This window comes from Eptatretus burgeri, chromosome 10 (genome assembly GCF_056783735.1).
Source record: "Eptatretus burgeri isolate ZD-2024b chromosome 10, Ebu_testis_v1, whole genome shotgun sequence".
In the NCBI taxonomy this organism is placed as follows: domain Eukaryota; kingdom Metazoa; phylum Chordata; class Myxini; order Myxiniformes; family Myxinidae; genus Eptatretus; species Eptatretus burgeri.
The window spans coordinates 42,975,380-42,999,596 of record NC_140970.1 but is presented as its reverse complement, the minus strand read 5'-3'; the positions used below and the strand labels follow the sequence as shown (position 1 = coordinate 42,999,596).

The window sequence follows — 24,217 nt, the reverse complement described above, 5'->3', positions numbered from 1 at the left end:
GCCTCAGCCAATGGGGAGGCGGCCACGAGCCGTGTGAGGACACCTCATCCAATCAGGAGACGAGTGGTCAGAAGAGGAGGCCCCTCGCTCGTCGAGAGGAAGGTGGGTGATTTGGGACGAATGGAGGAGATTAATCTCGTCCTGTCGCCGGCGTCTGCTTGAATCTCGTCCTGTCGCCGGCGTCTGCTCTAATCTTGTCCTATCGCTGGAGTCTGGTTCTCTGTCAGCTCGAGCGCGTGGTCTGCTTGAGCGCGGAACGCATCGCTCGACGCTTCTGGTCTCATGTCGTCGCTGGCGCTGGCCTGGTCGCATCTCGACGCGGCTGGTCTCGTCCTGGTTCGCTCGTCTCGTCGAAGACCGCATGAGGCGGGAAGGTCCCTTTCGTTTCTTTTGGGTGTGCGTCTGCCTGTGGGCCCTGTCTGTAAGTAGGAATTGTTTAAGTGCTCTTTGCTGTACATACTTGCATCTCTATTAGTCGTGATAACTCTGCCCTTCCCTCCTTCCCCACCTACTGTTAATAAATACCCCATTTGTTGAATGTTTCAGCTCGTTTCTGTCCCTTCCATCATTGGTTAAGCAAGGTGCGTTTTGGGGAATGAAAGAAGGCCGTTGTTGCCGTAGTGGTGTGCATTTGGGACTGACGGGACCTCGGTGACTATCCGCTCGGGTCAGGCAGGGGTCGAGCACGGAAACGACTCGTCCCGTTCGAGGTCCGTCGAGGGTGTGAATACTCGGTAGCTCGCCACATGGGTCTCCAGGTATTTTGAAGTTTGGAAAATAACGCTATCCCATGTGGTGGAATTATTGACGATTCACGGTCCTGTAAGGGAGCCGTACCCTCAGAGTTTTCCGAACGGTACGATCTAGATTCAGGGTGTTCGGTAGAGTCGACCCAACTGCTCCACCTAGCGGTCGTGCTCGCAACCGATCCCCGGCCCGCAACAATATGTCATTGAAAGCCTGGATCTTTGTTTTGACACAGGATACCCGTAATCCCAGCAGTTCCGACTCCTCATTCAGTACCCCGAGGGCCCCCAAAAGGATATCCAGAGTCTCTGCAAAGATGACTGCATCATCTGCGAAATCAAGTTCAGAGATATTGAAATTCCGAGACAATGCACCGCAGCTTTATCGCTCCAACATCCTCCCCAGAATCCAGTCAATATAATATAAGCGTTGAAAAGTGTGGGGGCCAGTACACACTCCTGACAAGCTCCAGTAACAACTCGAAAGAAGTCAGAGATGGTAACACCACATATCACAGCACTCTGAGTAAAAGAGTACAGCTGAGACATCACATTGATCAGTTTTGGTGGCACCCCACGAAGACCGAGAATCCTCCAGAGGGCATCCCGATTCATTAAATCAAACGCTTTGCAGAGCAACATAGGCTGCAATCAGCCCCTGCCGAAACTCTCGTATGCATTCAGTGAGGATCCGAAGGGTAAGGATATGGTCAGTCATTGACCTCTTTGGTGTAAAGCCTGACTGGTCTGGGCACTGGTACTCAAGCAGATGGTGGCGAACCCTATCAAGAATTATCCGAGCAAAGACCTTGCCCGGCACTGAGCACAGCATCACCCTCGGTAGTTGTTGCAATCCTGGTGATCACCCTTCCCATTCCAGAGAGGGACAACAATGCCCCTCTTCCAGTCAGTTGGGATGATGCTTGTTCGAGGCAGAGCACAGAACTTCATGCAACGACATGAGTACAGCATTTCCACCAGCCTTGAGAAGTTCAGCATAGATGTGACAGATCCCAAGAGCTTTACCCCATATCACTCGGTCCATCATAGCCTTTGTTTCCACACACGAAGGTAGATCACAGTTGATTGGAGGTCATCAATCAGGATAGCAACACCCCTCACATCCAACTCAACAGCTGGTGGATCAGCAATAGTACAGCCACTCAAAGTAACCAGCCCAGCGGACCATCACTTCAGACTCCTCTGTCAAGAGACCAGTACCCTCCACTCTAACTGCAGTACACCGAGGGACAGGCTTGGTGTAATGCAATGCACGAATTACCCTGTAAGCAAAGCACCCAGACTCCCCAAATCCCCACTCAGCCTGTTCACAAACTCTTCAGCTACCCTCTCATCCTTGAGCTTGCCAACATCCAACCGAGGCTGGGATGGTACCATTCTCCTGAATTTAATCTGCAACTTCAGAGTTGCTACCACAATCCTATGGTCGGTGTTGAGGAACTGAGCACTCCAGAAGACCCTGCAGTTCTGGATCATCCTCCAGTGACCATCAACGAGCACATGGTAAATCTCCGTTGCCACACCACGGCATTGGAATACCAAGTCCAGCGATTAGAATGTGGGCGCTGAAACCATGAAAAAGCCACCCTAAGTCCATAACTTCTTACAAAGTCAAGGAACTTAGTGCTATTCTGGTTCACAGTTCCAGACCCATGGGGACTAACACATGTCTCAAAACCATCCCTATCAGTTCCAGTCGATGCATTGAAATCCCCCAAGACGAGAAGAGTATCTCGCCTGGGGCACTCATCAACCACAAACTCGACCATGGCATAGAATGTGTCCTTCACAGTGAGATCACTCACCTCAGTCGGAGAATATACAGTGACCAAGGAAACGACACCCAAGAAGTGACGAATCCTTCGTCTCATAATAAGCTCATTGACCGGTGATATCTCAATTATCATTGGAGTCAGCTTATTGGACACAGCTGCAGCAATTCCTTGGGCATGGTAACCATCAGAGCGACGGGACCAATAATACATGTCACCACCCGCCATGATCTTCCCACAATCTGGTCTGCGAACCTCAGAGAGTGCTGCAATACCAATGTCTAAACGCTTCAGCTCAGATGATAACAGAGACAGGTGATCGTCCTCTCTTCGGGATAGGACATTCCAGGCACCCACCCAAAGGGACCGCCTCAGGTTAACCAAAGGAGACCGCCGTCTGGTGGATGACACCTCAGCACCACTCCGCCACACTCTCCCGCAATCTGACCCGGGAATGTTATCCCGTGGTTTACCTACTCTCATCAAGGAGTGGGGATCCCGAAGGCTTTGCCCCAATCCCGTCATTCTATGAGCTGCCCTGCAAAGGGAACCTGCACAGGAGGAACCTGCACAGGAGGAACTTCCACGGAGTGGGTTTTCAGATTTCTTTGCGTTTTTGTGCATTTTGCGGAATCAAGTGTTTTAAGATGGCCAGAATGCAAATCCTGCCTCCAACTTCCTAAAGAAAAAAAAAGTAACCCATCTGCAGGAGCACGTCCGCAGACACAGTTGTGCAATCGATATGGATGGTCGTTGGCTGACAAGGAGCTCCTCTGCCCTTTAACAGGTTTTGTTTTTAATCCTGCTGGGTGTCCATATCCATGCACTTTCCTCAACAGGAAACCTGGTGGGGGAGATGGTTTTGTCACTGACACAACCAACCATGAAACTGGTTAGTGCAGGTTTACATGGTACCTGAAGCAAGTTACAGATGTAATATGGCCTAACCTGACAATGTCTTCACCACTGGATCCAGATTTTGGGAGGTGGGGGTGGCGAAAGGCAGTTTTAGAGTGAGTAATGGACAACACCAACCACACATTATCCCGAGACGAGACCCTTTCACAGACATCACAATCGTCACATCTAAATGTGCACAATCACCCATCCATACTCGGCTACCTTACAAATCCTGCCAATCAATTTCCCTATACCCCTCTATCCAATGCTTCTTGGTCCCTATTTCCAATTTTAATCTATTTACTGTTTCTGCAGCCAGTACGATTTCAGAGACAATTCCATGCATTCACTACTCTGAGTGAAAGATCTTTACCTTTCTGACATCTTAACTATTCTTTACTCTCAGACTATTCTGCTGAAGAAGCCTTCTGCACTTAATTTGCTCAAACCCTTCATAATCTTAAAAATCTCAATCAATCCCCTTGTAACTGCCTCCTTTCTAATGTACTAGCAGGGACCCGTGGAACAGAGTTCCATGGAAAACCCTCCCTTTATTTGGGTGGTGTATAGGCAACGAAGCACTGCCTCGCATGTTCCCAGAGGTTATGTTTACTGCCACCAAGCCAGCATTAATTTTAGTCATGCGCACACTTAATGCCAAAAAATAATGCTATGAATTTGTTGTATGTTCCCAGAGATCAGACGTTGAAGTGAAAATAAATGATAAATTGTAAAATGAAAGTATCAACGATGGTGAATGAAAAGTGACAATCAGGAAGAAATGTGTTGTGTTATACATCTCACGAAAACAAAAGTTGCGAATTAGCATTTGGCATTGTTTGCATTGGCATCATTTACGCTTTTTGATGGTGAATAATAGCGACAATTAGTTGTTTTTTTTAACGTTTATTTCAGGAGCGGATCTTGGGGAGGGAAGGGGGATGGGGGCTCCTGGTAATTCAATTTTATGTACAGTGTAGCCAACATTTGTTGTAATGAACTATAAAAGGTTTGGTTTATGAAACTGAATTGGTCCATTTTAAGTTTTAAAATGCAACATTTTCTTGGGAGCTATTAGCCTTCCAAATGTCACTGAATCTGCCCCTGAGTTTATACATCTCACTGCAAACAATATTGCGGGTTAATCGGCTTGCAGCATGTTCGGTCTCACTATAAACAACATTGCGGGTTAGTCAGTCTGCAGCATCTTCAGTCCCTCTGACTCCTTATCCGGAATTCATACTGGTTGGCAAAGATGCGCAGATCGAATTGGTTTCCGACTCTACTCATTGCAACGTACAGCTATCCATGTATAAAAACACTGGTGGGAAGCAGGACTCCAACACCGTCACAGGACCTGACCCTGGATTTTGTTGATAGTCATTGCAAAGGCCGGCCTGACTGGAAACTGTCGTCGGAGGAGTTGGAAAGGACGATCCATGTCAGATGGAGAAAGAAGAATTCGAGGACTAAGGAAAATATACCGAGCACACTCACCACCGAGCATCCGCACCTCAAGAAGATCATCATTGACCTTGGTTAAGATGTAACGTGTTTGTTACAGTGGCCATTGCGAGGACTGAGATTTCACAACAGCATGATGGGAGTGGAAATGTCCAGTGACTTCTTGTGCGGTGTCAGAACTGAAAGATTTATTGGATAAAGGGTGAACTCAGGTGGATAAAGGGCAGATAGGCTTTCATCGGCCAATGAATCGACACTTTTGACGATGAAAGTGTCACCTGGCAGCGGTCAATGATCTTAATGTTGAGAAGATCAATCATGATATTCGTTGTGGTTAAAATCGCACTTGAAGTCAACCACTCAGAATTTGTATGATTGGACGGTTCTTCAAGTCCGGCATACACATGGTGGATAATGTCAACTTCCAAGATCACACAAAGAGCAGGTGGTAATGCAATCGCATCGTAAAGAATAACCTCCACAGAAGGCAGGTGCCCCTCATCCAGTTGCAACAACTAATTGGCATAATGCTCGAGTCACAAGGATACACAAGGAAATTAGACGCAGGTGGAGGCCATTTGGATCATCATGTCTGTGCCACATCAACACCAGACCAAAAAAAAAGAAATTTTGTTTTGTATTTTTTCTTTCCAGGGGAGAGGGTATGGGCGAAGACGGTTCTTGGGTAAAAAAACAAAAATGCACACAACATAAACCATACAACACCCCTTGACGAGAACCCCACAAATCACACTCCGCAAAGATGCATACAAATCAATGCTCAAGCTACCGAAAAGTCCTGCCAACATCCCTATACCCTGCAATCTCCAATACTTCCAGGTAGCTATCTAATTGCAATTTAAACGCATCTCCTGTTTCTGCTGCCACTACCTTTCCAGGGAGACCATTCCATGCATTAACTACTCTCTGAGTAAAAGACGTATGTCTTAATACCGTCATAACTCTCCTCTTTTATACTCTCAGGCTATGGCCCCTGATCCGATCACAGTCTACTTTGCTGAATAATTCTTCTGCACCTATTTTGTCAATACTCTTCATAATATTAAACATCTCCAGCATATCTCCTCCTTTCTAGTGTATAAAGCCCTATCTCCTTCAGTCGCTCATCATAGATGAGACGAGCCAGGCTTGGAATCAATCTAGTATCCCTGCGCCGAATCCTCTATATGGCAGCTATGCCATTCCTGAGTTGTGGTGACCAACACTACACACAATATTCTATATGTGGCCTCACTAAATTAAACTCTCGGTTGCAGAGGCAATGATTATTTTTAAAGGAAGAAACAAACAAAGTAATTTGACCATGGCAACAAAATAATCGAGCAAAGAAGAAAATGTAAAGGTGATGGATGTCGCTAGCATCCAGTAATAACACTCTGAGCAAAGTGGAAGTTATAGAAGAAAACGACCACAGGCACTCAATCCATGGATGACTGGTTACAAAAAAAAAATATCATACTCAGGAAGTTGTCAGCATTGTGATCAAATTTTTTTTTAAAAAAGGGTTTTCGTAAATCAATCTAAAAGGCACCTTCTTACATTTCTCACAACTACAAGAAGCGTACACAAAAGTTATCAGGACAGGATACTTCAGCAAGAAAATATACGTACACGCGTGCGCACGCACGCACGCACGCACGCACGCACGCACGCACGCACGCACACACGCACACACACCTTAGACTGTCACAAGTATCTCATTTGTTAATATAACTTTACAAATGCCTCATGTATAGTCACAAGGCAGAAATCAACGTCGGCACATACGCATTAGTCCCAATTACCAGTTCCTGTACCTGGGATCTGGAGGAAAAGAGTCTTCCATTTTTATGGGCCTGCTATGGCTCTGCAGTAATTGAGTTATCTGTTGCTCTCGTGAAAAGTCCATCTTCACCACTGCACGCTGAAAGCCACAAAATGAGCACAATGCAACTCCTTGGAGACTACAAACAACTTTGTAATATGGGGATGAAAGTGATCCAATGTTTAATTTGCACAAGAGCTTTTCTTGAAATGTCAAACAGATTACAATGCCCCTTTAAGGTTAGTTGGAGGTACTGGGGCGTTCCATGTCAAGTGTACACATTTTTCAGCGAAATTTTGACACATCGTCTCAGATTTCACTCTTTTTTGTGTGCAAGTGTTTGTATCCAGGGTAAAACGTCATGTGTCAATTTTCAGACCTGGGAGCCCATCGGGACCCATTTTAGCCCCCCCCCCCAATTTGGGCGCCCCCGGTTGACCCACAATCTTCCAGTGGCCATATCACAGGTTGTAGTGGTCCGATTTGGATGATCTTGGTATCAAAATGCTCGTAAAAGCGAGATCTTTCGAACCGTGTAAAGGAAAATCACTACGAAACAGTAATTCCAAAAGTTATAGTTTGGGGCGCCCTTTGACCTTGGGCCCCCGCCCCCCAGCCAAACCGATGATCCCGATTTTTTCATGTGAGAATACGCCTTCATATACTCCAATACCTCAGCATAAATTAAAATGGGATCTCAATGGGTTCAAGTGTGATGATGGTTTTATTGTTCGGGGTCCACATATCACTAATTCTTGATTCGACATTGGGCGACGTTTGCCGTCATCATTCCAATGACGTCACCTGCTGGCAGGCAACTTTATGTCTGAAATTGACAATCATCATCTCTGGACTATTATGTATGTATGTATGTATGTATGTGTGTATATATATATATATATATATATATATATATATATATATATATATATATATATATATATATATATATATATATATATATTGCATCATTTGTGAAAAATTATTCTGCCTATTGTGTCTATTGATTTTTAAGTGTACATTTTTTGTAAAACCATCATCGAATTAAGTTATAAATGGGATAATCTCAGTTTTTGCATATTTTGCAGTAAGGCCCTAGTCACATTTGGCACGGTGGCCGTAGGGTCTACAAAATCTATGGCCACTAGCAATTATAGGGCGGCTGCAGTATTTCCACGGTCACACAATGTTGCAGTCACATATGTTTTTATTTTTCGGGGAGCCGCACGGCGTATTTAGAAATTGTGGAGACCAAAAACGTGGGGGTGTCGCACGGTGACCTAAGGGCATTCCTGCGACGGCCATAGAATTTAAGGCAGACGCAAGGTGCCCGCAAGGCGACCGCAGGGGGGCCCTAAGGCGAACGTGCGGCCAGACGGATGGTAACGAATGATTGTTTTTATTTTATTTTTTCAGTTCTTTTGCTTCAGCTTGTCGAATTGCTACGGCGAACGTAGAAATGAAAAAAGTTATAACTCTGCGCTATAATTCCACGGCGACCCTACGGCCTGTAAAATATAGCCATACGGCGTCGGGCCACCCTGAAGCCACCTCAGAAACTCTGCGGCCGCCGCACGTTTCTGTCAATTCAGAGGGCGTACGGCTGCCGTATCCTTGCCGTAGAGCAAATGTGACTTAGGCCTAAGCATGGCAACTGAAGATCGAAAGGAGTTCCGAAAATACTGTTGCGATCCGTTCAGCTGCCATAAAACGAAACAACGAAAAGATCTTCGCAATGTGTCAAATGATATGTTGATGAAATTTTCTTCAAAGGTGAAAAAGATGACAGACTTTGTATTTTATAAAAAAAAAACTCTCAGTTGTCACCGGAGCATATTGAAGAATCATCTTCGACCAGTTCGAAATTATCATCAGAAGGTACTATCGAAGGCATTGCAAAATCTATTTCGACAGATGAGGACGAGGAGGTTTTTGAGTGAGAAGCAGAAGTTGACCTATTAAACCAGTCGTTATCGATGATAGGCGAAAGCCTATTCGACAAACGAAAGGCGGAAAGGAACCCAGGGTACGTTCCTGAAAAGCGAAGTAAAGTGGAAGATTCTGTGTGAAAGAAATTAGAACTAGTTGCTGGACCAAGCACTGCGGCGAAAACACAAAATACAGCGTCAAAATGTGATGAAAACTGCATGCAAGAGGTGATCAAAAGCCTGAAAGAAAAATACGTTGCTTCGAGCCGTTCAGAGCAAATACGTATACTGACAATATTTGCTAGGAATATGAGCATCAGAGGGATGATGAGTGAATTCAGTTGCTCCCAAAGAATGGCTGTGCAAGCCAAAAATTGAGAGAAAGAAAATGGTATGCTATCATGTCCAAATCCCAAACAGGGTAAAATATTGCCTGACGAAGTGAAATCCGCCGTAACCGAATTTTTCCGAAGTGATGAAGTCAGCCGAATAATGCTGGGAAAAAGGACAGTGAAAAAGGACAGTGAAAAAAGGAATGAACATGGAAAAGACAATTCAAAAGCGCCTGGTACTAAACAATCTCAAGGATCTGTTTCAGAAATTCAAAGAGAAGAACCCTGGCTTGAAAGTTGGATTCGCGAAGTTCGCCATGCTCCGTCCCTCGGAGTGTGTCCTGGCCGGTTCAGGCGGTACACACAGTGTACATGTATGTACGATACATCAAAATGTGAAACTCATGATGTTTGGTTCCAAAATGCCACAGATAGCCGAACTTCCTAGCTATAATCATGTGATAGCATGCATAGTTTGTAACCCAGCACAACCGGCATGTTATTTCAGAACTTGTGAAAGTTGCCCATCAATTGAGGACTTCAAAACCGAGCTACTGAGTGCTTATGAACCAGAGGATATTGATGAAATTCAGTTTAAACGGTGGACATCCACCGACAGATCTGAACTGAGCTCCATGGTCCTGCCTTTGGAAGAATTCATTAATCAATTCTGTTAACACGCGGTGAAATTAGTGGGACACGACTTCATTGACAGGTCCAATCTCAGTTTCTGAAAAATAAGAAAGACGAAATCGGTGAAGGAGAATTCGTCATTATTGGAGACTTCTCAGAGAACTATTCGTTTGTTGTACAGGATGCGGCCCAAGGATTCCATTGGAACTGCTCTCAAGCGACAATTCACCCCTGGGTTTACTATTTCAAATCGGACGATGGCAAATTAAACGATTCGTTCACGATTATATCAGAATGCAATACTCACGACGTTGTCTCAGTCCACCTCTTCCAAAGAATGCTCATTGAACACTTGAAATCTAGCTTTGGAAATGTAAAGAAACTTTACTATTTCTCAGACGGTTGTGCTGGCCAATATAAGAATTGCAAAGCCTTCAGAAACCTATGTCGTCACAAATCAGAGTATGGTATTGATGCAGAATGGAATTTTTTGCCACAAGTCATGGTAAGGGCCCTTCAGATGGCGTGAGACGTACAGTCAAACGAGAAGCAACACGTGAGAGCCTGCGTAGACCTTACGACAGTCAAATTATTTCTCCAAAATATATTTTCGCCTTTGCTGAAAATGGTTTGAATGAAATGAAGTTCGGTTACGGGATCCAAGAACGTATGACGAGGAAGAACGAAATCTGGAAGAAAGGTTAAAAACGGCCAAAACCATAGCTGGAACCCAAAAACTTCATGCTTTCATCCCTATTTCTGAAACTGCTCTTCAAGTACGCGAATTCAGCCTTAGCGAGGAACACCATATCGAGTCAGCTATTTCAAAATCTACACCAACTTTTAACGGGAAACTCTCAGGTTATGTCACAGTGCACTATGATGGAAAATGGTGGCTTGCCGGCATCATGGAAGCTTTTCAGGACACTCATGAAGTGAAAGTGAATTTTCTTCATCCAAACGGGCCCACAAATAGTTTCTTTTTTCCTGACATTGAAGATCACTGCATTTTAGACATTTCTGATATACTTCTTTCCGTAGAACCAAAAACTGCTACAGGTAGAACCTACACAATCAGTAAAAAAGAAACAGCTGTCAAATAAAACATTGGTTGGCAAAAATCTTGACTATAATATGCTAGGAAAAACTCTTACTCGTACTAGTATCGCTTCCAGTTCCTGCATGTGCATGTGGAAAATTTATGTACAATATACTGATATAGTGTATTGGAAATCTTGTGTTCAAATATTGTGCGATGTATTGTGGCGTATTGTGTGTCCAGCACCCGAGTCCCCGAACAATAAAACCATCATCACACTTGAACCCATTGAGATCCCATTTTCATTTATGCTGAGGTGTTGGAGTATATGAAGGGGTATTCTCAGACGAAAAAAAATCGGGACCATCGGTTTGGCTGGGGAGCCAAACCGACCATCTGACCTTTGGGGGCCCAAGGTCAGAGGGCGCCCCAAACTATAACTTTTTGAATTATTGCTTCGAAGTGATTTTACTTGACGCGATTCAAAAGTCTCGCTTTTACGAGCATTTTGATACCAAGATCAGCCAAATCGGACCACTACCAACCTGTGATATGGCCTCTGGAAGATTGTGGGGCAGCCGGGGGAGCCCAAATTTGGTGGGCCCCTAAAATGGGCCCCAATGGGCCCACAGGCCTAAAAGTTAGTATTTTGAGTTTTTTCACCCAAGTGAATAAAGGACCAACATTTGGGGAGAAAATGAGGTATTAGTGTCAGGAGGGTGTGTACACTTGACATGGAATGCCCCTACTGCCTTATAGTCACCACCCTTTTCAGCTGTTGGTGCCTTCTGGAATGCTCCTTGTATGTCTGAAAAGTTTCCGAAAGCGCCTCGACCCATCTTTATTTTACTGTGGGCTAATTATCTGCGGCACTACCACCCTGATTATATTCTCCCCATCTTGTTTCTTTGCTCTTCCACCAAAGGGGTCCTTCTTGGTCTTCGGCTTCAATCCTTCCCTGTCGTGTTAATAAAAAAAAATAAAAACCTTACACCCAATTTTATCCCATGTGCCATTTTGGACCATTGTCCCTCCACAGCATCTCCAAGCGTTTGTCCAACAGCACATTGTTTGTTATCCCAAGTATAAGCTTCCTACACATCCTCACTCACACTTGTGTAATCGCTTCCATTAGTTTATCCTTTCAGTTCTTCCCTCTGGTCCTTAAATATGGCAGCCTATCACAATATGCCTGGTGTTGGCTTAATAGTTAGGGTGGCGGGCTTGGGATCCTCGGGTCCTGAGTTCAAATCCCGCTCAGCTGTTGAATTAATACCAGGTGGGGTTAACTTGGCGTGTCATCCTTCAGAGGTCAGCAAAATGAGTGCCAGCATGCTGGTATACTGTGTCGGAGTGGTGACCCCTCCAGGATTGTGCCCAATAGCCAAGGAGACTGCTTACGCAGCACCAACACTCTGCACAGAGTCTGGTCCCAATCTCCTCCTCTCCTATCACCATCTTGTGCTCTTTTCCATACTTATCTTTGACTTTTCATATTAGCCTTCTCTGTACCTCTAACTTTCTATACTCGAATACAATTTGCGTGTATTACAAGTCTCTTATCAGCCCGTTCCCCCTCTTATAATTTCATGCTTTGTGATACGTCCTCTCATCCAATGCCTTTACAAGTCATGTATAAAACTAAAGTAAAACTTGTGGTCTTATCAATATAAATAAAAATGCTGCACCCATTGCAAACAGTGTTCTCGCAGCCACTTGTCTTTCCTTCACTTCCTATTTCCGAACAATCTCGAGTATATATTATATATTTGGGGTCCGAATGACTTGGAATGACAGGGCCAGGGTTGAAGGATGAGCATCACAACCATTATAGAGTACCCCTTTATGGTCAGTGTCAAAAAAAATTAAAAACCCTGGAGCTCATTTCCTACTGCCTGGCTATTTGTGCAGACCTTATTTAACAAATGGTGAAGGTGTGAAAGATGAGTTGTTGGTGCATTAAAACCAGACAGTTGCGACGAGATCAGTCTCAATAGCCGTGGTGAAGGTTACCAGCCTGGGAGAATGTAGGTAGCCTTCACGAGTGATAATATCACCATGGCTACCAAAGTGTAGCGATGAATGACCCAAAGCAATATTTTGTGATGCACTACCAAAAAATAATATCAACTAGGATGGCACTCAATAGAACGCATACCTACACCAGGCGATACAGTTTACATTTTGTATCCCACTGATGGGCTGGATCTGCATCCAGCCAGCCAGTTTGTGAAAGACTTGAGCCACTCTTCCTCTGGCCAGCCCCACATGCATATGGGAGTAATTGTCACCGTTAAAGAAGAAGAAGAATCATCTTTCACCAAGGCTAATAAGTAATCAATAATCATATTTTGTAAGAGCAAGTTCATGATGATTATGTCATCATATCAATTAACAATTTCAATCAATAATCATATTGCGTTTAAGCAGATTTTTAAAAGATTTACCTCTTGTTTTTCTCGGTCCTCAGATTTTGCACCCTGCTTGTTGGCATACCACAGGCCAATGTCACGACCCTTAAGGTGGGAAGGGTGCCGCGCACCACCCCTACGGCTTCTTCCAGCTGAGTTCCCATGATAATCTTCATTACCACTGCTCTGGTTAGAACCTTGAAAGGAAGTCCAAGGACGTGCCCTGAATGACCTTCCACATCGGCCTCTTCCGGAATAGGCCATAGCCTGTTGCAGGTGCTACCTGCAGATCTGGAAAGTCTGTGATGGAGAAAAGGTGAATCAAGTCAAAGTTTAAATCATGAAAATAGTTTTTGCATCCCAAGTTAATTGCATGTCAAATCACACCCATTTCCTTGAGATTCAGTGATTTTCACGAAATTCAGCAATTGTAGAGATCAGATGAGAAATACCATTCAAAGTTCTCAGTCACTTATTCCATCAGATGGCTCCCAAGACACAAATAAACAAAGATTTGGCCTCAGATTATTTCTGGAATGCTTCCATTTTACATTTTGGCTAATTTTAACTCACGTAAAACATTGAACGTCATACATCCATCAGTAAGTCTGTCCATCCCGTCCATCTGTCAACACTTGCAACTTCTTCTCCAAAACTGCAGATGACATTGTGATCAAACTTGGCTAAAATTATCTTTGTTGCAGTATAACTCAAGTTTGTTCATGGAATCCTCCCACTCCACCTATAAGTAAGTCATCGTAAGGTTTAAACGTCCCTAAAGTACTTGAATTTAGATCTAGTTTGGCTGCCATTTTGGAGTAATAGTGAGGCAACTTAGCTAAATATAGCATAACAATTGTGCATTTTGTGAGGAAAGCTCCAAATTTGGCACACTAGTAGCCTAACATATTATGAACAGATTTGGATATTGGGCCATCTCAAAATTTTTGATGGCAGTGGAAAATGGCTGCCACAGCCATCAGTGGCTGAATTTGAGATGGCCCAATATCCAAATCTGTTCATAATGTTAGGCTACTAGTGTGCCAAATTTGGTGCTTTCCTCACAAAATGCACATTTGTTATGCTGAGTTACCCCACTATAAAGGAAAACCTTGAATAATCTTCTCTCAAATGGCTTAACTGATCAATGCAAAACTTCACATTTGTGATCAACCACCCAAGGGAAATGTATTTTGTTAACAATGACATCATCTGTCACGTGGAATGACAACCATATTGGAACATAAGGAAACGTTTAAAAATCCTCTCCTCTGAAACCGCTTAATCGATCAATGCGAAACAAAATATACGATTGACTACCTGTGGGAACGTTTGATGAAAAGATGACTGTACTGAAACACAATATGGTCACTTGTGACGTCACAATAAAGAAAGTGGGCACTATCTTGAAAAATATGAATTGTGGACATCTTTGAGTTGCACCTTCTCAAATAGGACTATTTTTGACACAACAGGGAGTGACATCATCATACCGGAAGTGGACAATATCTCAGAAACTAGGGCTCAGAGGCAACAGGGAGTTGCACTACTGTGAAAATCATGTCAATACCACCTGACCTAAAATGTGTATTCTAAATTCAGCACTTATTTATACCCTAATGCATCCATCACTCCAGTGTGTGTGTGTGTGTGTGTGTGTGTGTGTGTGTGTGTGTGTGTGTGTGTGTGTGTGTGTGTGTGTGTGTGTGTGTCTCCATTTTGTAAAGTTACATTTACGAGTACTATGTTTGGAAAGCTATTTTAAAGGTCTTTCTAAAGGCCCAGTCACACCTTGACGTTTTAGCCAGCAATGGCAACGTATTAAAATGCATGTAAAACGCTGGCTTACGTTGAACTTTTGATGTTTTTTTTTAAAGATTCGGACGTATTCATAACGACTTGGTCTTATGCACAACGTATTAGTAACGGACACAGAACGTTTCGTTGTGTTATAGATAACTTATACCAACGAATGCTGAACCTGTTGTCGGCCTTCACAACCGATGCCCAACGATAGTCTAACTTCTGCATAGGGTGCTGCATGTATCGCCGACGAACTCGTGGCGTAGCCTATTAAAAGGCTGCCGCACAACGATTCAAATCATAACCGCCGCAGAAATGGAAGTGGCAACATCGCAGTCACACCTTGGCGATCTTGCCAGCGTATGCCGACCTCTGAAAAATGCGTCTAAAACGCTGGCGCACGTCGAATACGGTATGGGTAAGTTTGGTATGCGTGAATAGAATGCTAAAGTACGCTATCATACGTCGTAGTAAGTGGAGTACGTCTTGTAATTTTAAACATGTTGAAAATTTTACGACGTACTTGCCGTATGACACGCTCCGCATGCGATAGGAATAAGTTGTACGCACGATATGCGATCGTTGACACACATCGACACACGTTACTTGAAAGGTATTCATGAGTCGAAACACGTCAAGGTAATGGTTAGCGTCAGTGTTCCAGACTCCCGTTTTTTTTTGTTCTTCGGTATGACGGTGTTCAGTGTACAGTGCGGTTATGATTGAAATTGTTGAGCGGCAGCCTATTAATTATATTATATTATAACCGCACTAGAAATCGAAGTGTCAAAATCACCATCATACCGAAGGAAGGAAGAAAAAATAATAATAAAACCAGGGAGTCTGGAACACTGACGCTAACCATTACCTTGATGTGTTTCGACTTATGAGCACCTAACAAGTAACGTGTGTCGATGTGTGTCACCGATCGCGTAACGTGAGTACAACACGTTACTCATAGGTTAGAAATAAGTTTCGGGTATGCTAAACATTACCTCGACGTGTTTCGACTTATGAGTAACTCACAAGTAACGTGTGTCGACGTGTGTCAACGATCGCGTGACGTGCCTACAACTTATGGCCAGTGTTATGCGGAACGTGTGAGTCATACGCTGACATAAGTCTTAAAATTTCAAGCATGGAAAATTTGAGGACAACCGAAAAGTACAACGTTTAAAGCCAGCGTACAACGACGTATGGCAGTGTTTTTAAGCGTGCTCTTAATGTTATCAAAACTTACCCATAACGTGTGCAACGTGTACCAGCGTTTGACAAATTTTCCAAAAATCGGCATAAGCTGGCTAAAACCTCAAGGTGTGACTGGGCCTTAATGGTGCTATTTTCATCATTCCATTGTGATTAAAAAAAAACAAAACATGCTTTACAGATGAGCATGGACATTTCACCAGATTTCACCTGTACCAATCACCTCAACAAGAGCCAACGTGTAATGCAGTCTCACAAGAATATATATATCTCTACAAAGGAGAAAAAAAAAAAGTTGTGACAGCAAAAACATATGTAACGAAGTGAGATTACTGTACATCTAAAGGAATTTCAGGACAATTATGTTAACCAGTAAAATAAGTGTTTGGAAATCAAGAACAGCCAATCCGCTTTCATGAAAGGTTACAGCAACTCATTTCTTTCCCTCTTTATCTTCTCTCTCCTTTCTTGTGTTCATCCATCCCCTTGTTGTCGTCCTAATATCAGTGGGATACCTTCTATTTATCTCACACCTCCTTCTTCGGCCTGGTGTTGGCATAGCCGTTTGGGTGGTAGCTAGGGTCCTGAGTTCGAGAACCGTTTGCCACTGAATTAACACCAGGGGGTTGACTCAGCCTGGCATCCTTCAGAGGTTGGCGAAATGAGCACCAGTATACATACTGGTAATAGAGGCATTGTATCAGTGACATAGCCACGTCCCTAACAAATGATGCAACCAGCAGCCAAAAAGGCAGCACATGGTGGGAACCTCCCTCTTCGATGAGCCTCGACTTTGTATACAAAAAAAAAAATCCAGAGGTGGCTCCAGTACTGACAGCACTACCATTGAGTCAGCGCATTTGGGGAATTGAAGCAGATTACGGCTTAACAAATCACATGAGAAGGTTAGAAAAGCTACTTCTTCGAGAAAAAGGGGTATCCTCGACTCAACACTAAAACCTAAAGACTCTCAGACAAGAAACAGTTGTTTTGGGAAAGAACTTCTGCACTGGCAAATCAACAAACTATCAAATGTCTATCAGAAAAAGGAGCATCTCTGCCAAGGTTAATGTGAGAAAGGAGAACATTCAAAATAGTCTTGTTTAATGCAACATCAGAGGTTTACTGTCATTTCAAGGAAGAAATTCCAAATGTCAAGATTGGGGTTTATAAGTTTGCACAGCTTTCCCCACAAAAAATGTCCTGTCTGGAGCAGGTGGCACTTGGTGTTGGCGTCCGCACCACATCGACGACAGTTACCGAGTGTCTCTGGTAGGTTTTCAGAGCTATCCCATAATGCCATGTGCGCCACCATGTTGGTTGTATTCACTTCGCTGGCAACGATAACATCAGTAGCTCGACAATCCAGCAGGTTTATCTCGTTATTCTGACTTACTGCAATGGAATGTTACACAAATTCTTTGGACTTGTTTACCTTTTCTCGCTTACCTTTTTTCGCTTGTTCAGCTTACTAATAAATATGGCGCCCACGCACTGCATCATGGGTACTAAAACCCCCTCTCGAGTCCATAGTATTATCAGAAAAGCATCTACAAATGCAGTAACATGGCTAACAATTCTGACACAGAAGACTTGACCAAAGGTGGCAGGCATTTGCAATTTCTTCAAAGTGCCGGCGATAACTCGCCTACTCTTCACAAAAGAATCCATGGGATCTTTAAGGTCCACAAACGTCATTTCTGAGAGCCGGGTTCTCCGCCTCGTTCGATTGGGGGCATTGATGCCTCAACTTGCATGAGAAACACCAGGGTGGCAGTTTATAGCAACTGATGACCTGCAATTCCTCTGAATCTGAGGTCAGATATATGATGACCTGCAATTCCTCTGAATCTGAGGTCAGATATTTGATGACCTGCAATTCCTCTGAATCTGAGGTGAGACATTTGATGACCTGCAATTCCTCTGAATAAGAAGTCAGATATTTGATGACCTGCAATTCCTCTACATCTGAGGTCAGATATTTGATGACCTGCAATTCCTCTGAACCTGAGTTCAGATATTTGATGAATTGCAATTCTCCTGAATCTGAGGTCAGATATTTGATGACCTGCAATTCCTCTGAATCTGAGGTCAGAAATTTGATGACCTGCAATTCCTCTGAACCTGAGGTCAGATATTTGATGACATGCAATTCCTCTGAATCTGAGGTCAGATATTTGATGACCTGCAATTCCTCTTAATCCGAGGTCAGATATTTGATGACCTGCAATTCCTCTGAACCTGAGGTCAGATATTTGATGACATGCAATTCCTCTGAATCTGAGGTCAGATATTTGATGACCTGCAATTCCTATTAATCCGAGGTCAGATATTTGATGACCTGCAATTCCTCTGAATCTGAGGTCAGATATTTGATGACCTGCAATTCCTCTTAATCCGAGGTCAATATTTGATGACCTGCAATTCCTCTGAATCTGAGGTCAGATATTTGATGACCTGCAATTCCTCTGAATCCGAGGTCAGATATTTGATGACCTGCAATTCCTCTGAATTTAAGGTCAGATATTTGATGCCCTGCAAATCCTCTGAATTTGAGGTCAAATATTTGATGATCTGCAATTCCTTTGAATCCGAGGTCAGATATTTGATGACCTGCAATTCCTTTTGAATCCGAGGTCAGATATTTGATGACCTGCAATTCCTCTGAATCTGAGGTCAGAAATTTGATGACCTGCAATTCCTCTGAACCTGAGGCCAGATATTTGATGACATGCAATTCCTCTGAATCTGAGGTCAGATCTTTGATGACCTGCAATTCCTCTTAATCCGAGGTCAGATATTTGATGACCTGCAATTCCTCTGAATCTGAGGTCAGATATTTGATGACCTGCAATTCCTCTTAATCCGAGGTCAATATTTGATGACCTGCAATTCCTCTGAACCTGAGGTCAGATATTTGATGACATGCAATTCTTCTGAATCTGAGGTCAGATATTTGATGACCTGCAATTCCTCTTAATCCGAGGTCAGATATTTGATGACCTGCAATTCCTCTGAATCTGAGGTCAGATATTTGATGACCTGCAATTCCTCTTAATCCGAGGTCAATATTTGATGACCTGCAATTCCTCTGAATCTGAGGTGAGATATTTGATGACCTGCAATTCCTCTGAATCCGAGGTCAGATATTTGATGAGCTGCAATTCCTCTGAATTTAAGGTCAGATATTTGATGCCCTGCAAATCCTCTGAATTTGAGGTCAAATATTTGATGATCTGCAATTCCTTTGAATCCGAGGTCAGATATTTGATGACCTGCAATTCCTTTTGAATCCGAGGTCAGATATTTGATGACCTGCAATTCCTCTGAATCTGAGGTCAGAAATTTGATGACCTGCAATTCCTCTGAACCTGAGGTCAGATATTTGATGACATGCAATTCCTCTGAATCTGAGGTCAGATCTTTGATGACCTGCAATTCCTCTTAATCCGAGGTCAGATATTTGATGACCTGCAATTCCTCTGAATCTGAGGTCAGATATTTGATGACCTGCAATTCCTCTTAATCCGAGGTCAATATTTGATGACCTGCAATTCCTCTGAATCTGAGGTCAGATATTTGATGACCTGCAATTCCTCTGAATCCGAGGTCAGATATTTGATGACCTGCAATTCCTCTTAATCCGAGGTCAATATTTGATGACCTGCAATTCCTCTGAACCTGAGGTCAGATATTTGATGACATGCAATTCCTCTGAATCTGAGGTCAGATCTTTGATGACCTGCAATTCCTCTTAATCCGAGGTCAGATATTTGATGACCTGCAATTCCTCTGAATCTGAGGTCAGATATTTGATGACCTGCAATTCCTCTTAATCCGAGGTCAATATTTGATGACCTGCAATTCCTCTGAACCTGAGGTCAGATATTTGATGACATGCAATTCCTCTGAATCTGAGGTCAGATATTTGATGACCTGCAATTCCTCTTAATCCGAGGTCAGATATTTGATGACCTGCAATTCCTCTGAATCTGAGGTCAGATATTTGATGACCTGCAATTCCTCTTAATCCGAGGTCAATATTTGATGACCTGCAATTCCTCTGAATCTGAGGTCAGATATTTGATGACCTGCAATTCCTCTGAATCCGAGGTCAGATATTTGATGAGCTGCAATTCCTCTGAATTTAAGGTCAGATATTTGATGCCCTGCAAATCCTCTGAATTTGAGGTCAAATATTTGATGATCTGCAATTCCTTTGAATCCGAGGTCAGATATTTGATGACCTGCAATTCCTTTTGAATCCGAGGTCAGATATTTGATGACCTGCAATTCCTCTGAATCTGAGGTCAGAAATTTGATGACCTGCAATTCCTCTGAACCTGAGGTCAGATATTTGATGACATGCAATTCCTCTGAATCTGAGGTCAGATCTTTGATGACCTGCAATTCCTCTGAATCTGAGGTCAGATATTTGATGACCTGCAATTCCTCTTAATCCAAGGTCAATATTTGATGACCTGCAATTCCTCTGAATCTGAGGTCAGATATTTGATGACCTGCAATTCCTCTGAATCCGAGGTCAAATATTTGATGACCTGCAATTCCTCTGAATTTAAGGTCAGATATTTGATGCCCTGCAAATCCTCTGAATTTGAGGTCAAATATTTGATGATCTGCAATTCCTTTGAATCCGAGGTCAGATATTTGATGACCTGCAATTCCTTTTGAATCCGAGGTCAGATATTTGATGACCTGCAATTCCTCTGAATCTGAGGTCAGATATTTGATGACCTGCAATTCCTCTGAATCTGAGGTCAGATATTTAATGACCTGCAATTCCTCTGAATCCGAGGTCAGATATTTGATGACTTGCAATTCCTCTGAATCTGAGGTCAGATATTTGATGACCTGCAATTCCTCTGAATCCGATGTCAGATATTTGATGACCTGCAATTCCTCTGAATCTGAGGTTACATATTTGATGACCTGCAATTCCACTGAATCTAAGGTCAGATATTTGATGACCTGCAATTCCTCTGAATCTGAGGTCAGATATTTGATGACCTGCAATTCCTCTGAATCCGATGTCAGATATTTGATGACCTGCAATTCCTCTGAATCTGAGGTTACATATTTGATGACCTGCAATTCCACTATGTCTGGGATTACGACTTTTTCCATTTATTAGTCAATTATATTACGTGGTTGCAAATACCGTCTCGACTCTCAAACCAACTTCAGTTTCAGCGTTTATTCCATCTTTTAGAAGAGCATTCCGGGTGCCTCGTCACTCGCTGTGGTCTGTGGATACAAATATTTAATTTGTTGTCCGTGTGAAAAAACATGGACATTTATACAAAGATTTCGTCGTGACGTCATTCCACATCCGGTAAGGTCAGATATTTGATGACCTGCAATTCCTCTGAATCTGAGGTCAGATATTTGATGACCTGCAATTCCTCTGAATCTGAGGTCAGATATTTGATGACCTGCAATTCCTCTGAATCTGAGGTCAGATATTTAATGACCTGCAATTCCTCTGAATCTGAGGTCAGATATTTAATGACCTGCAATTCCTCTGAATCCGAGGTCAGATATTTGATGACTTGCAATTCCTCTGAATCTGAGGTCAGATATTTGATGACCTGCAATTCCTCTGAATCTGAGGTTACATATTTGATGACCTGCAATTTCACTGAATCTAAGGTCAGATATTTGATGACCTGCAATTCCTCTGAATCTGAGGTCAGATATTTGATGACCTGCAATTCCTCTGAATCTGAGGTCAGATATTTAATGACCTGCAATTCCTCTGAATCTGAGGTCAGATATTTAATGACCTGCAATTCCTCTGAATCTGAGGTCAGATATTTAATGACCTGCAATTCCTCTGAATCCGAGGTCAGATATTTGATGACTTGCAATTCCTCTGAATCTGAGGTCAGATATTTGATGACCTGCAATTCCTCTGAATCTGAGGTCAGATATTTGATGACCTGCAATTCCTCTGAATCTGAGGTTACATATTTGATGACCTGCAATTCCGCTGAATCTAAGGTCAGATATTTGATGACCTGCAATTTGCGAACCTGTCGACTTGAGACCAAATTTTCACCTGAACTCTTCTTTATCACGGACGTCGACATTTGCAGAGTTGCACAAATATCAAGGGGTCAGGTTTAAAAAAAAAATGCTTAAAAGTATGGGTCGACATGGAATTACTGTCTCACAAGGGGCGGACACCGTGTTCAGCATCACGTTACGAAAAAAAACAAATATGAATTAGAGGCAAAATTATGAATACTTCATTCAAACCGAAGTGAAAGACAATCTCAGGAATAGCTAGTTGTATAATCATACCAGCTAGGCCGCAGTCATGAAAACGGGGAGAGCGAAACGATTAGACATTCCTCCCATGTTTGGGATTTTTTTTAAACAACATCCTCAAAAACACCTTCACAGTATTTTGACGGTGTCACAGAAAATGACGTTGCGCAAACCGTCCAAATGCCACAGCCGAACGATCGCGACCGGAAGTACTTGTCACTTGTGTTACGACAAAAAAATAAAAAATAAAAAAATGGACAAAACGTTTAAATTTAACACTGAAATATATAGTCATATTTATTATAATTTAAATGTATAGATATATATATATATATGTAATGTCCGCTTGTTTGCAAAATATCACTCGAACGAGAAAATATGTGTGCAAAAAATGTGTCGAGGACAACCATGCAAACACGGGTCTGCATCTATACACCGCAACAATCGTTCCGCAATACTTTCCACATTATATTGTCGTTCTTCTTTATATCAGGGGAATTAATTATAACTACAGGATATGAAGTTCTGCTTATTTCTGTGCTGATATACACACTATGTCTGGGATTACGACTTTTTCCATTTATTAGTCAATTATATTACGTGGTTGCAAATACCGTCTCGACTCTCGAACTAACTTCAGTTTCAGCGTTTATTCCATCTTTTGGAAGAGCATTCCGGGTGCCTCGTCACTCGCTGTGGTCTGTGGATACAAATATTTAATTTGTTGTCCGTGTGAAAAAACATGGACATTTATACAAAGATTTCGTCGTGACGTCATTCCACATCCGGTAAGTCGGTTGGCGGCCATTATGGAGGAAAAAGAAGGATGAAAGGCAAAACTTAATTCGTCAAGCGCAAAATAGTTTGAAACAGTTATCGAAGTTATTATTACGTATTTAACAACAATGCACAAATTATCATTTTTGTAATTATTTTGTTTCGCGTCTCCAACAAAAGGGCGGTCTACTACGAGTGATGTAAAAATCCAATCTTGGGGATGATGATGATAATAATGATAGAGGGGCATTAGATAAACATTTCCTGATGTTTATAGCATGAGATCTCGTTCTGAGATGTAATTTAATCCAAAGAAACAAACAAGACAAAAACAGGGTGAAAACATAATCTCCATCCCCCTTTGGTGCATGGCAGATACTTGTGAAATCCAAATAAACAATAGTTGCCATGGAAACAGCAATTTGGTAATTTAGAAAATTTGACCTATCAAGTGTTTTACATGATGGAATGTTGTGCATGACAAGTTTGATTGATTCCCTAACGACTAAGCCAACACCGTTAAGATCCTAATCCAACACCAGGCTGTCCTTTTAATTATGACTGTGATCCTCAAGTGTTATTGGCGAAGGTGTTCGGGGTCTATAGGGTCTTAAGGGACTAAAGGTTCTAATGTGGTCGTTCGCGTCTATTTGGGGCTTATGGTCCGAAAAGCTCTGAAAAAGTGATCTTGGGGTTTTAAAGCGTCTTAAGAGTATTTGGGGTCTTAAATTGTCTTTGGGCTATTTAAGGGTCTTTGGGGTATTTCTGGATCTTTGGGTTTTCGGGGTCTTCATGGTCTTGCATGTGTTTATGGTATTTGGTGTATTATAGGATTTTATGGGTCTTAAAGGGTTTCAAGGGTCTTAAAGAGTCTTAGGGTTCTGAAAAGTATTATGAGTCCAAAGGGTCTTTAGCCACAGGTCCCCAACAGAGAAAGTTTTGTGACGTCTGTGCGAACACACCAGGCAGCCGGGGTGTATCCTGCTGAGATAAATGGCTTCACCATCCCCAAACAGAGGCAGAACCCTGCACCAAAGCGCAAAGGTATGACGATGCTGCCTGTCTCAAA

The 24,217-nt window shown here is 42.7% G+C and overlaps 1 protein-coding gene across 3 annotated transcripts in view; it reads right to left on the bottom strand.

Moving 5' to 3' along the window:
- The window catches only part of DHX36 (DEAH-box helicase 36), a 119,996-nt gene extending 97,389 nt beyond the window's left edge, over positions 1–22,607 (bottom strand). For all 3 annotated transcript variants that reach the window (XM_085898035.1, XM_085898036.1, XM_085898038.1), the window contains exons 1-3: positions 22,405–22,607; positions 13,108–13,371; positions 6,721–6,827 (exon numbers count right to left, since the gene is read on the bottom strand). In XM_085898035.1, coding sequence (XP_085754161.1) covers positions 6,721–6,827; positions 13,108–13,335 — 335 coding nt within the window. In that variant the 5' untranslated portion in view covers positions 13,336–13,371; positions 22,405–22,607. The remainder of the gene's footprint in view (positions 1–6,720; positions 6,828–13,107; positions 13,372–22,404) is intronic.
- Between the last annotated feature and the right edge of the window lie 1,610 nt (positions 22,608–24,217).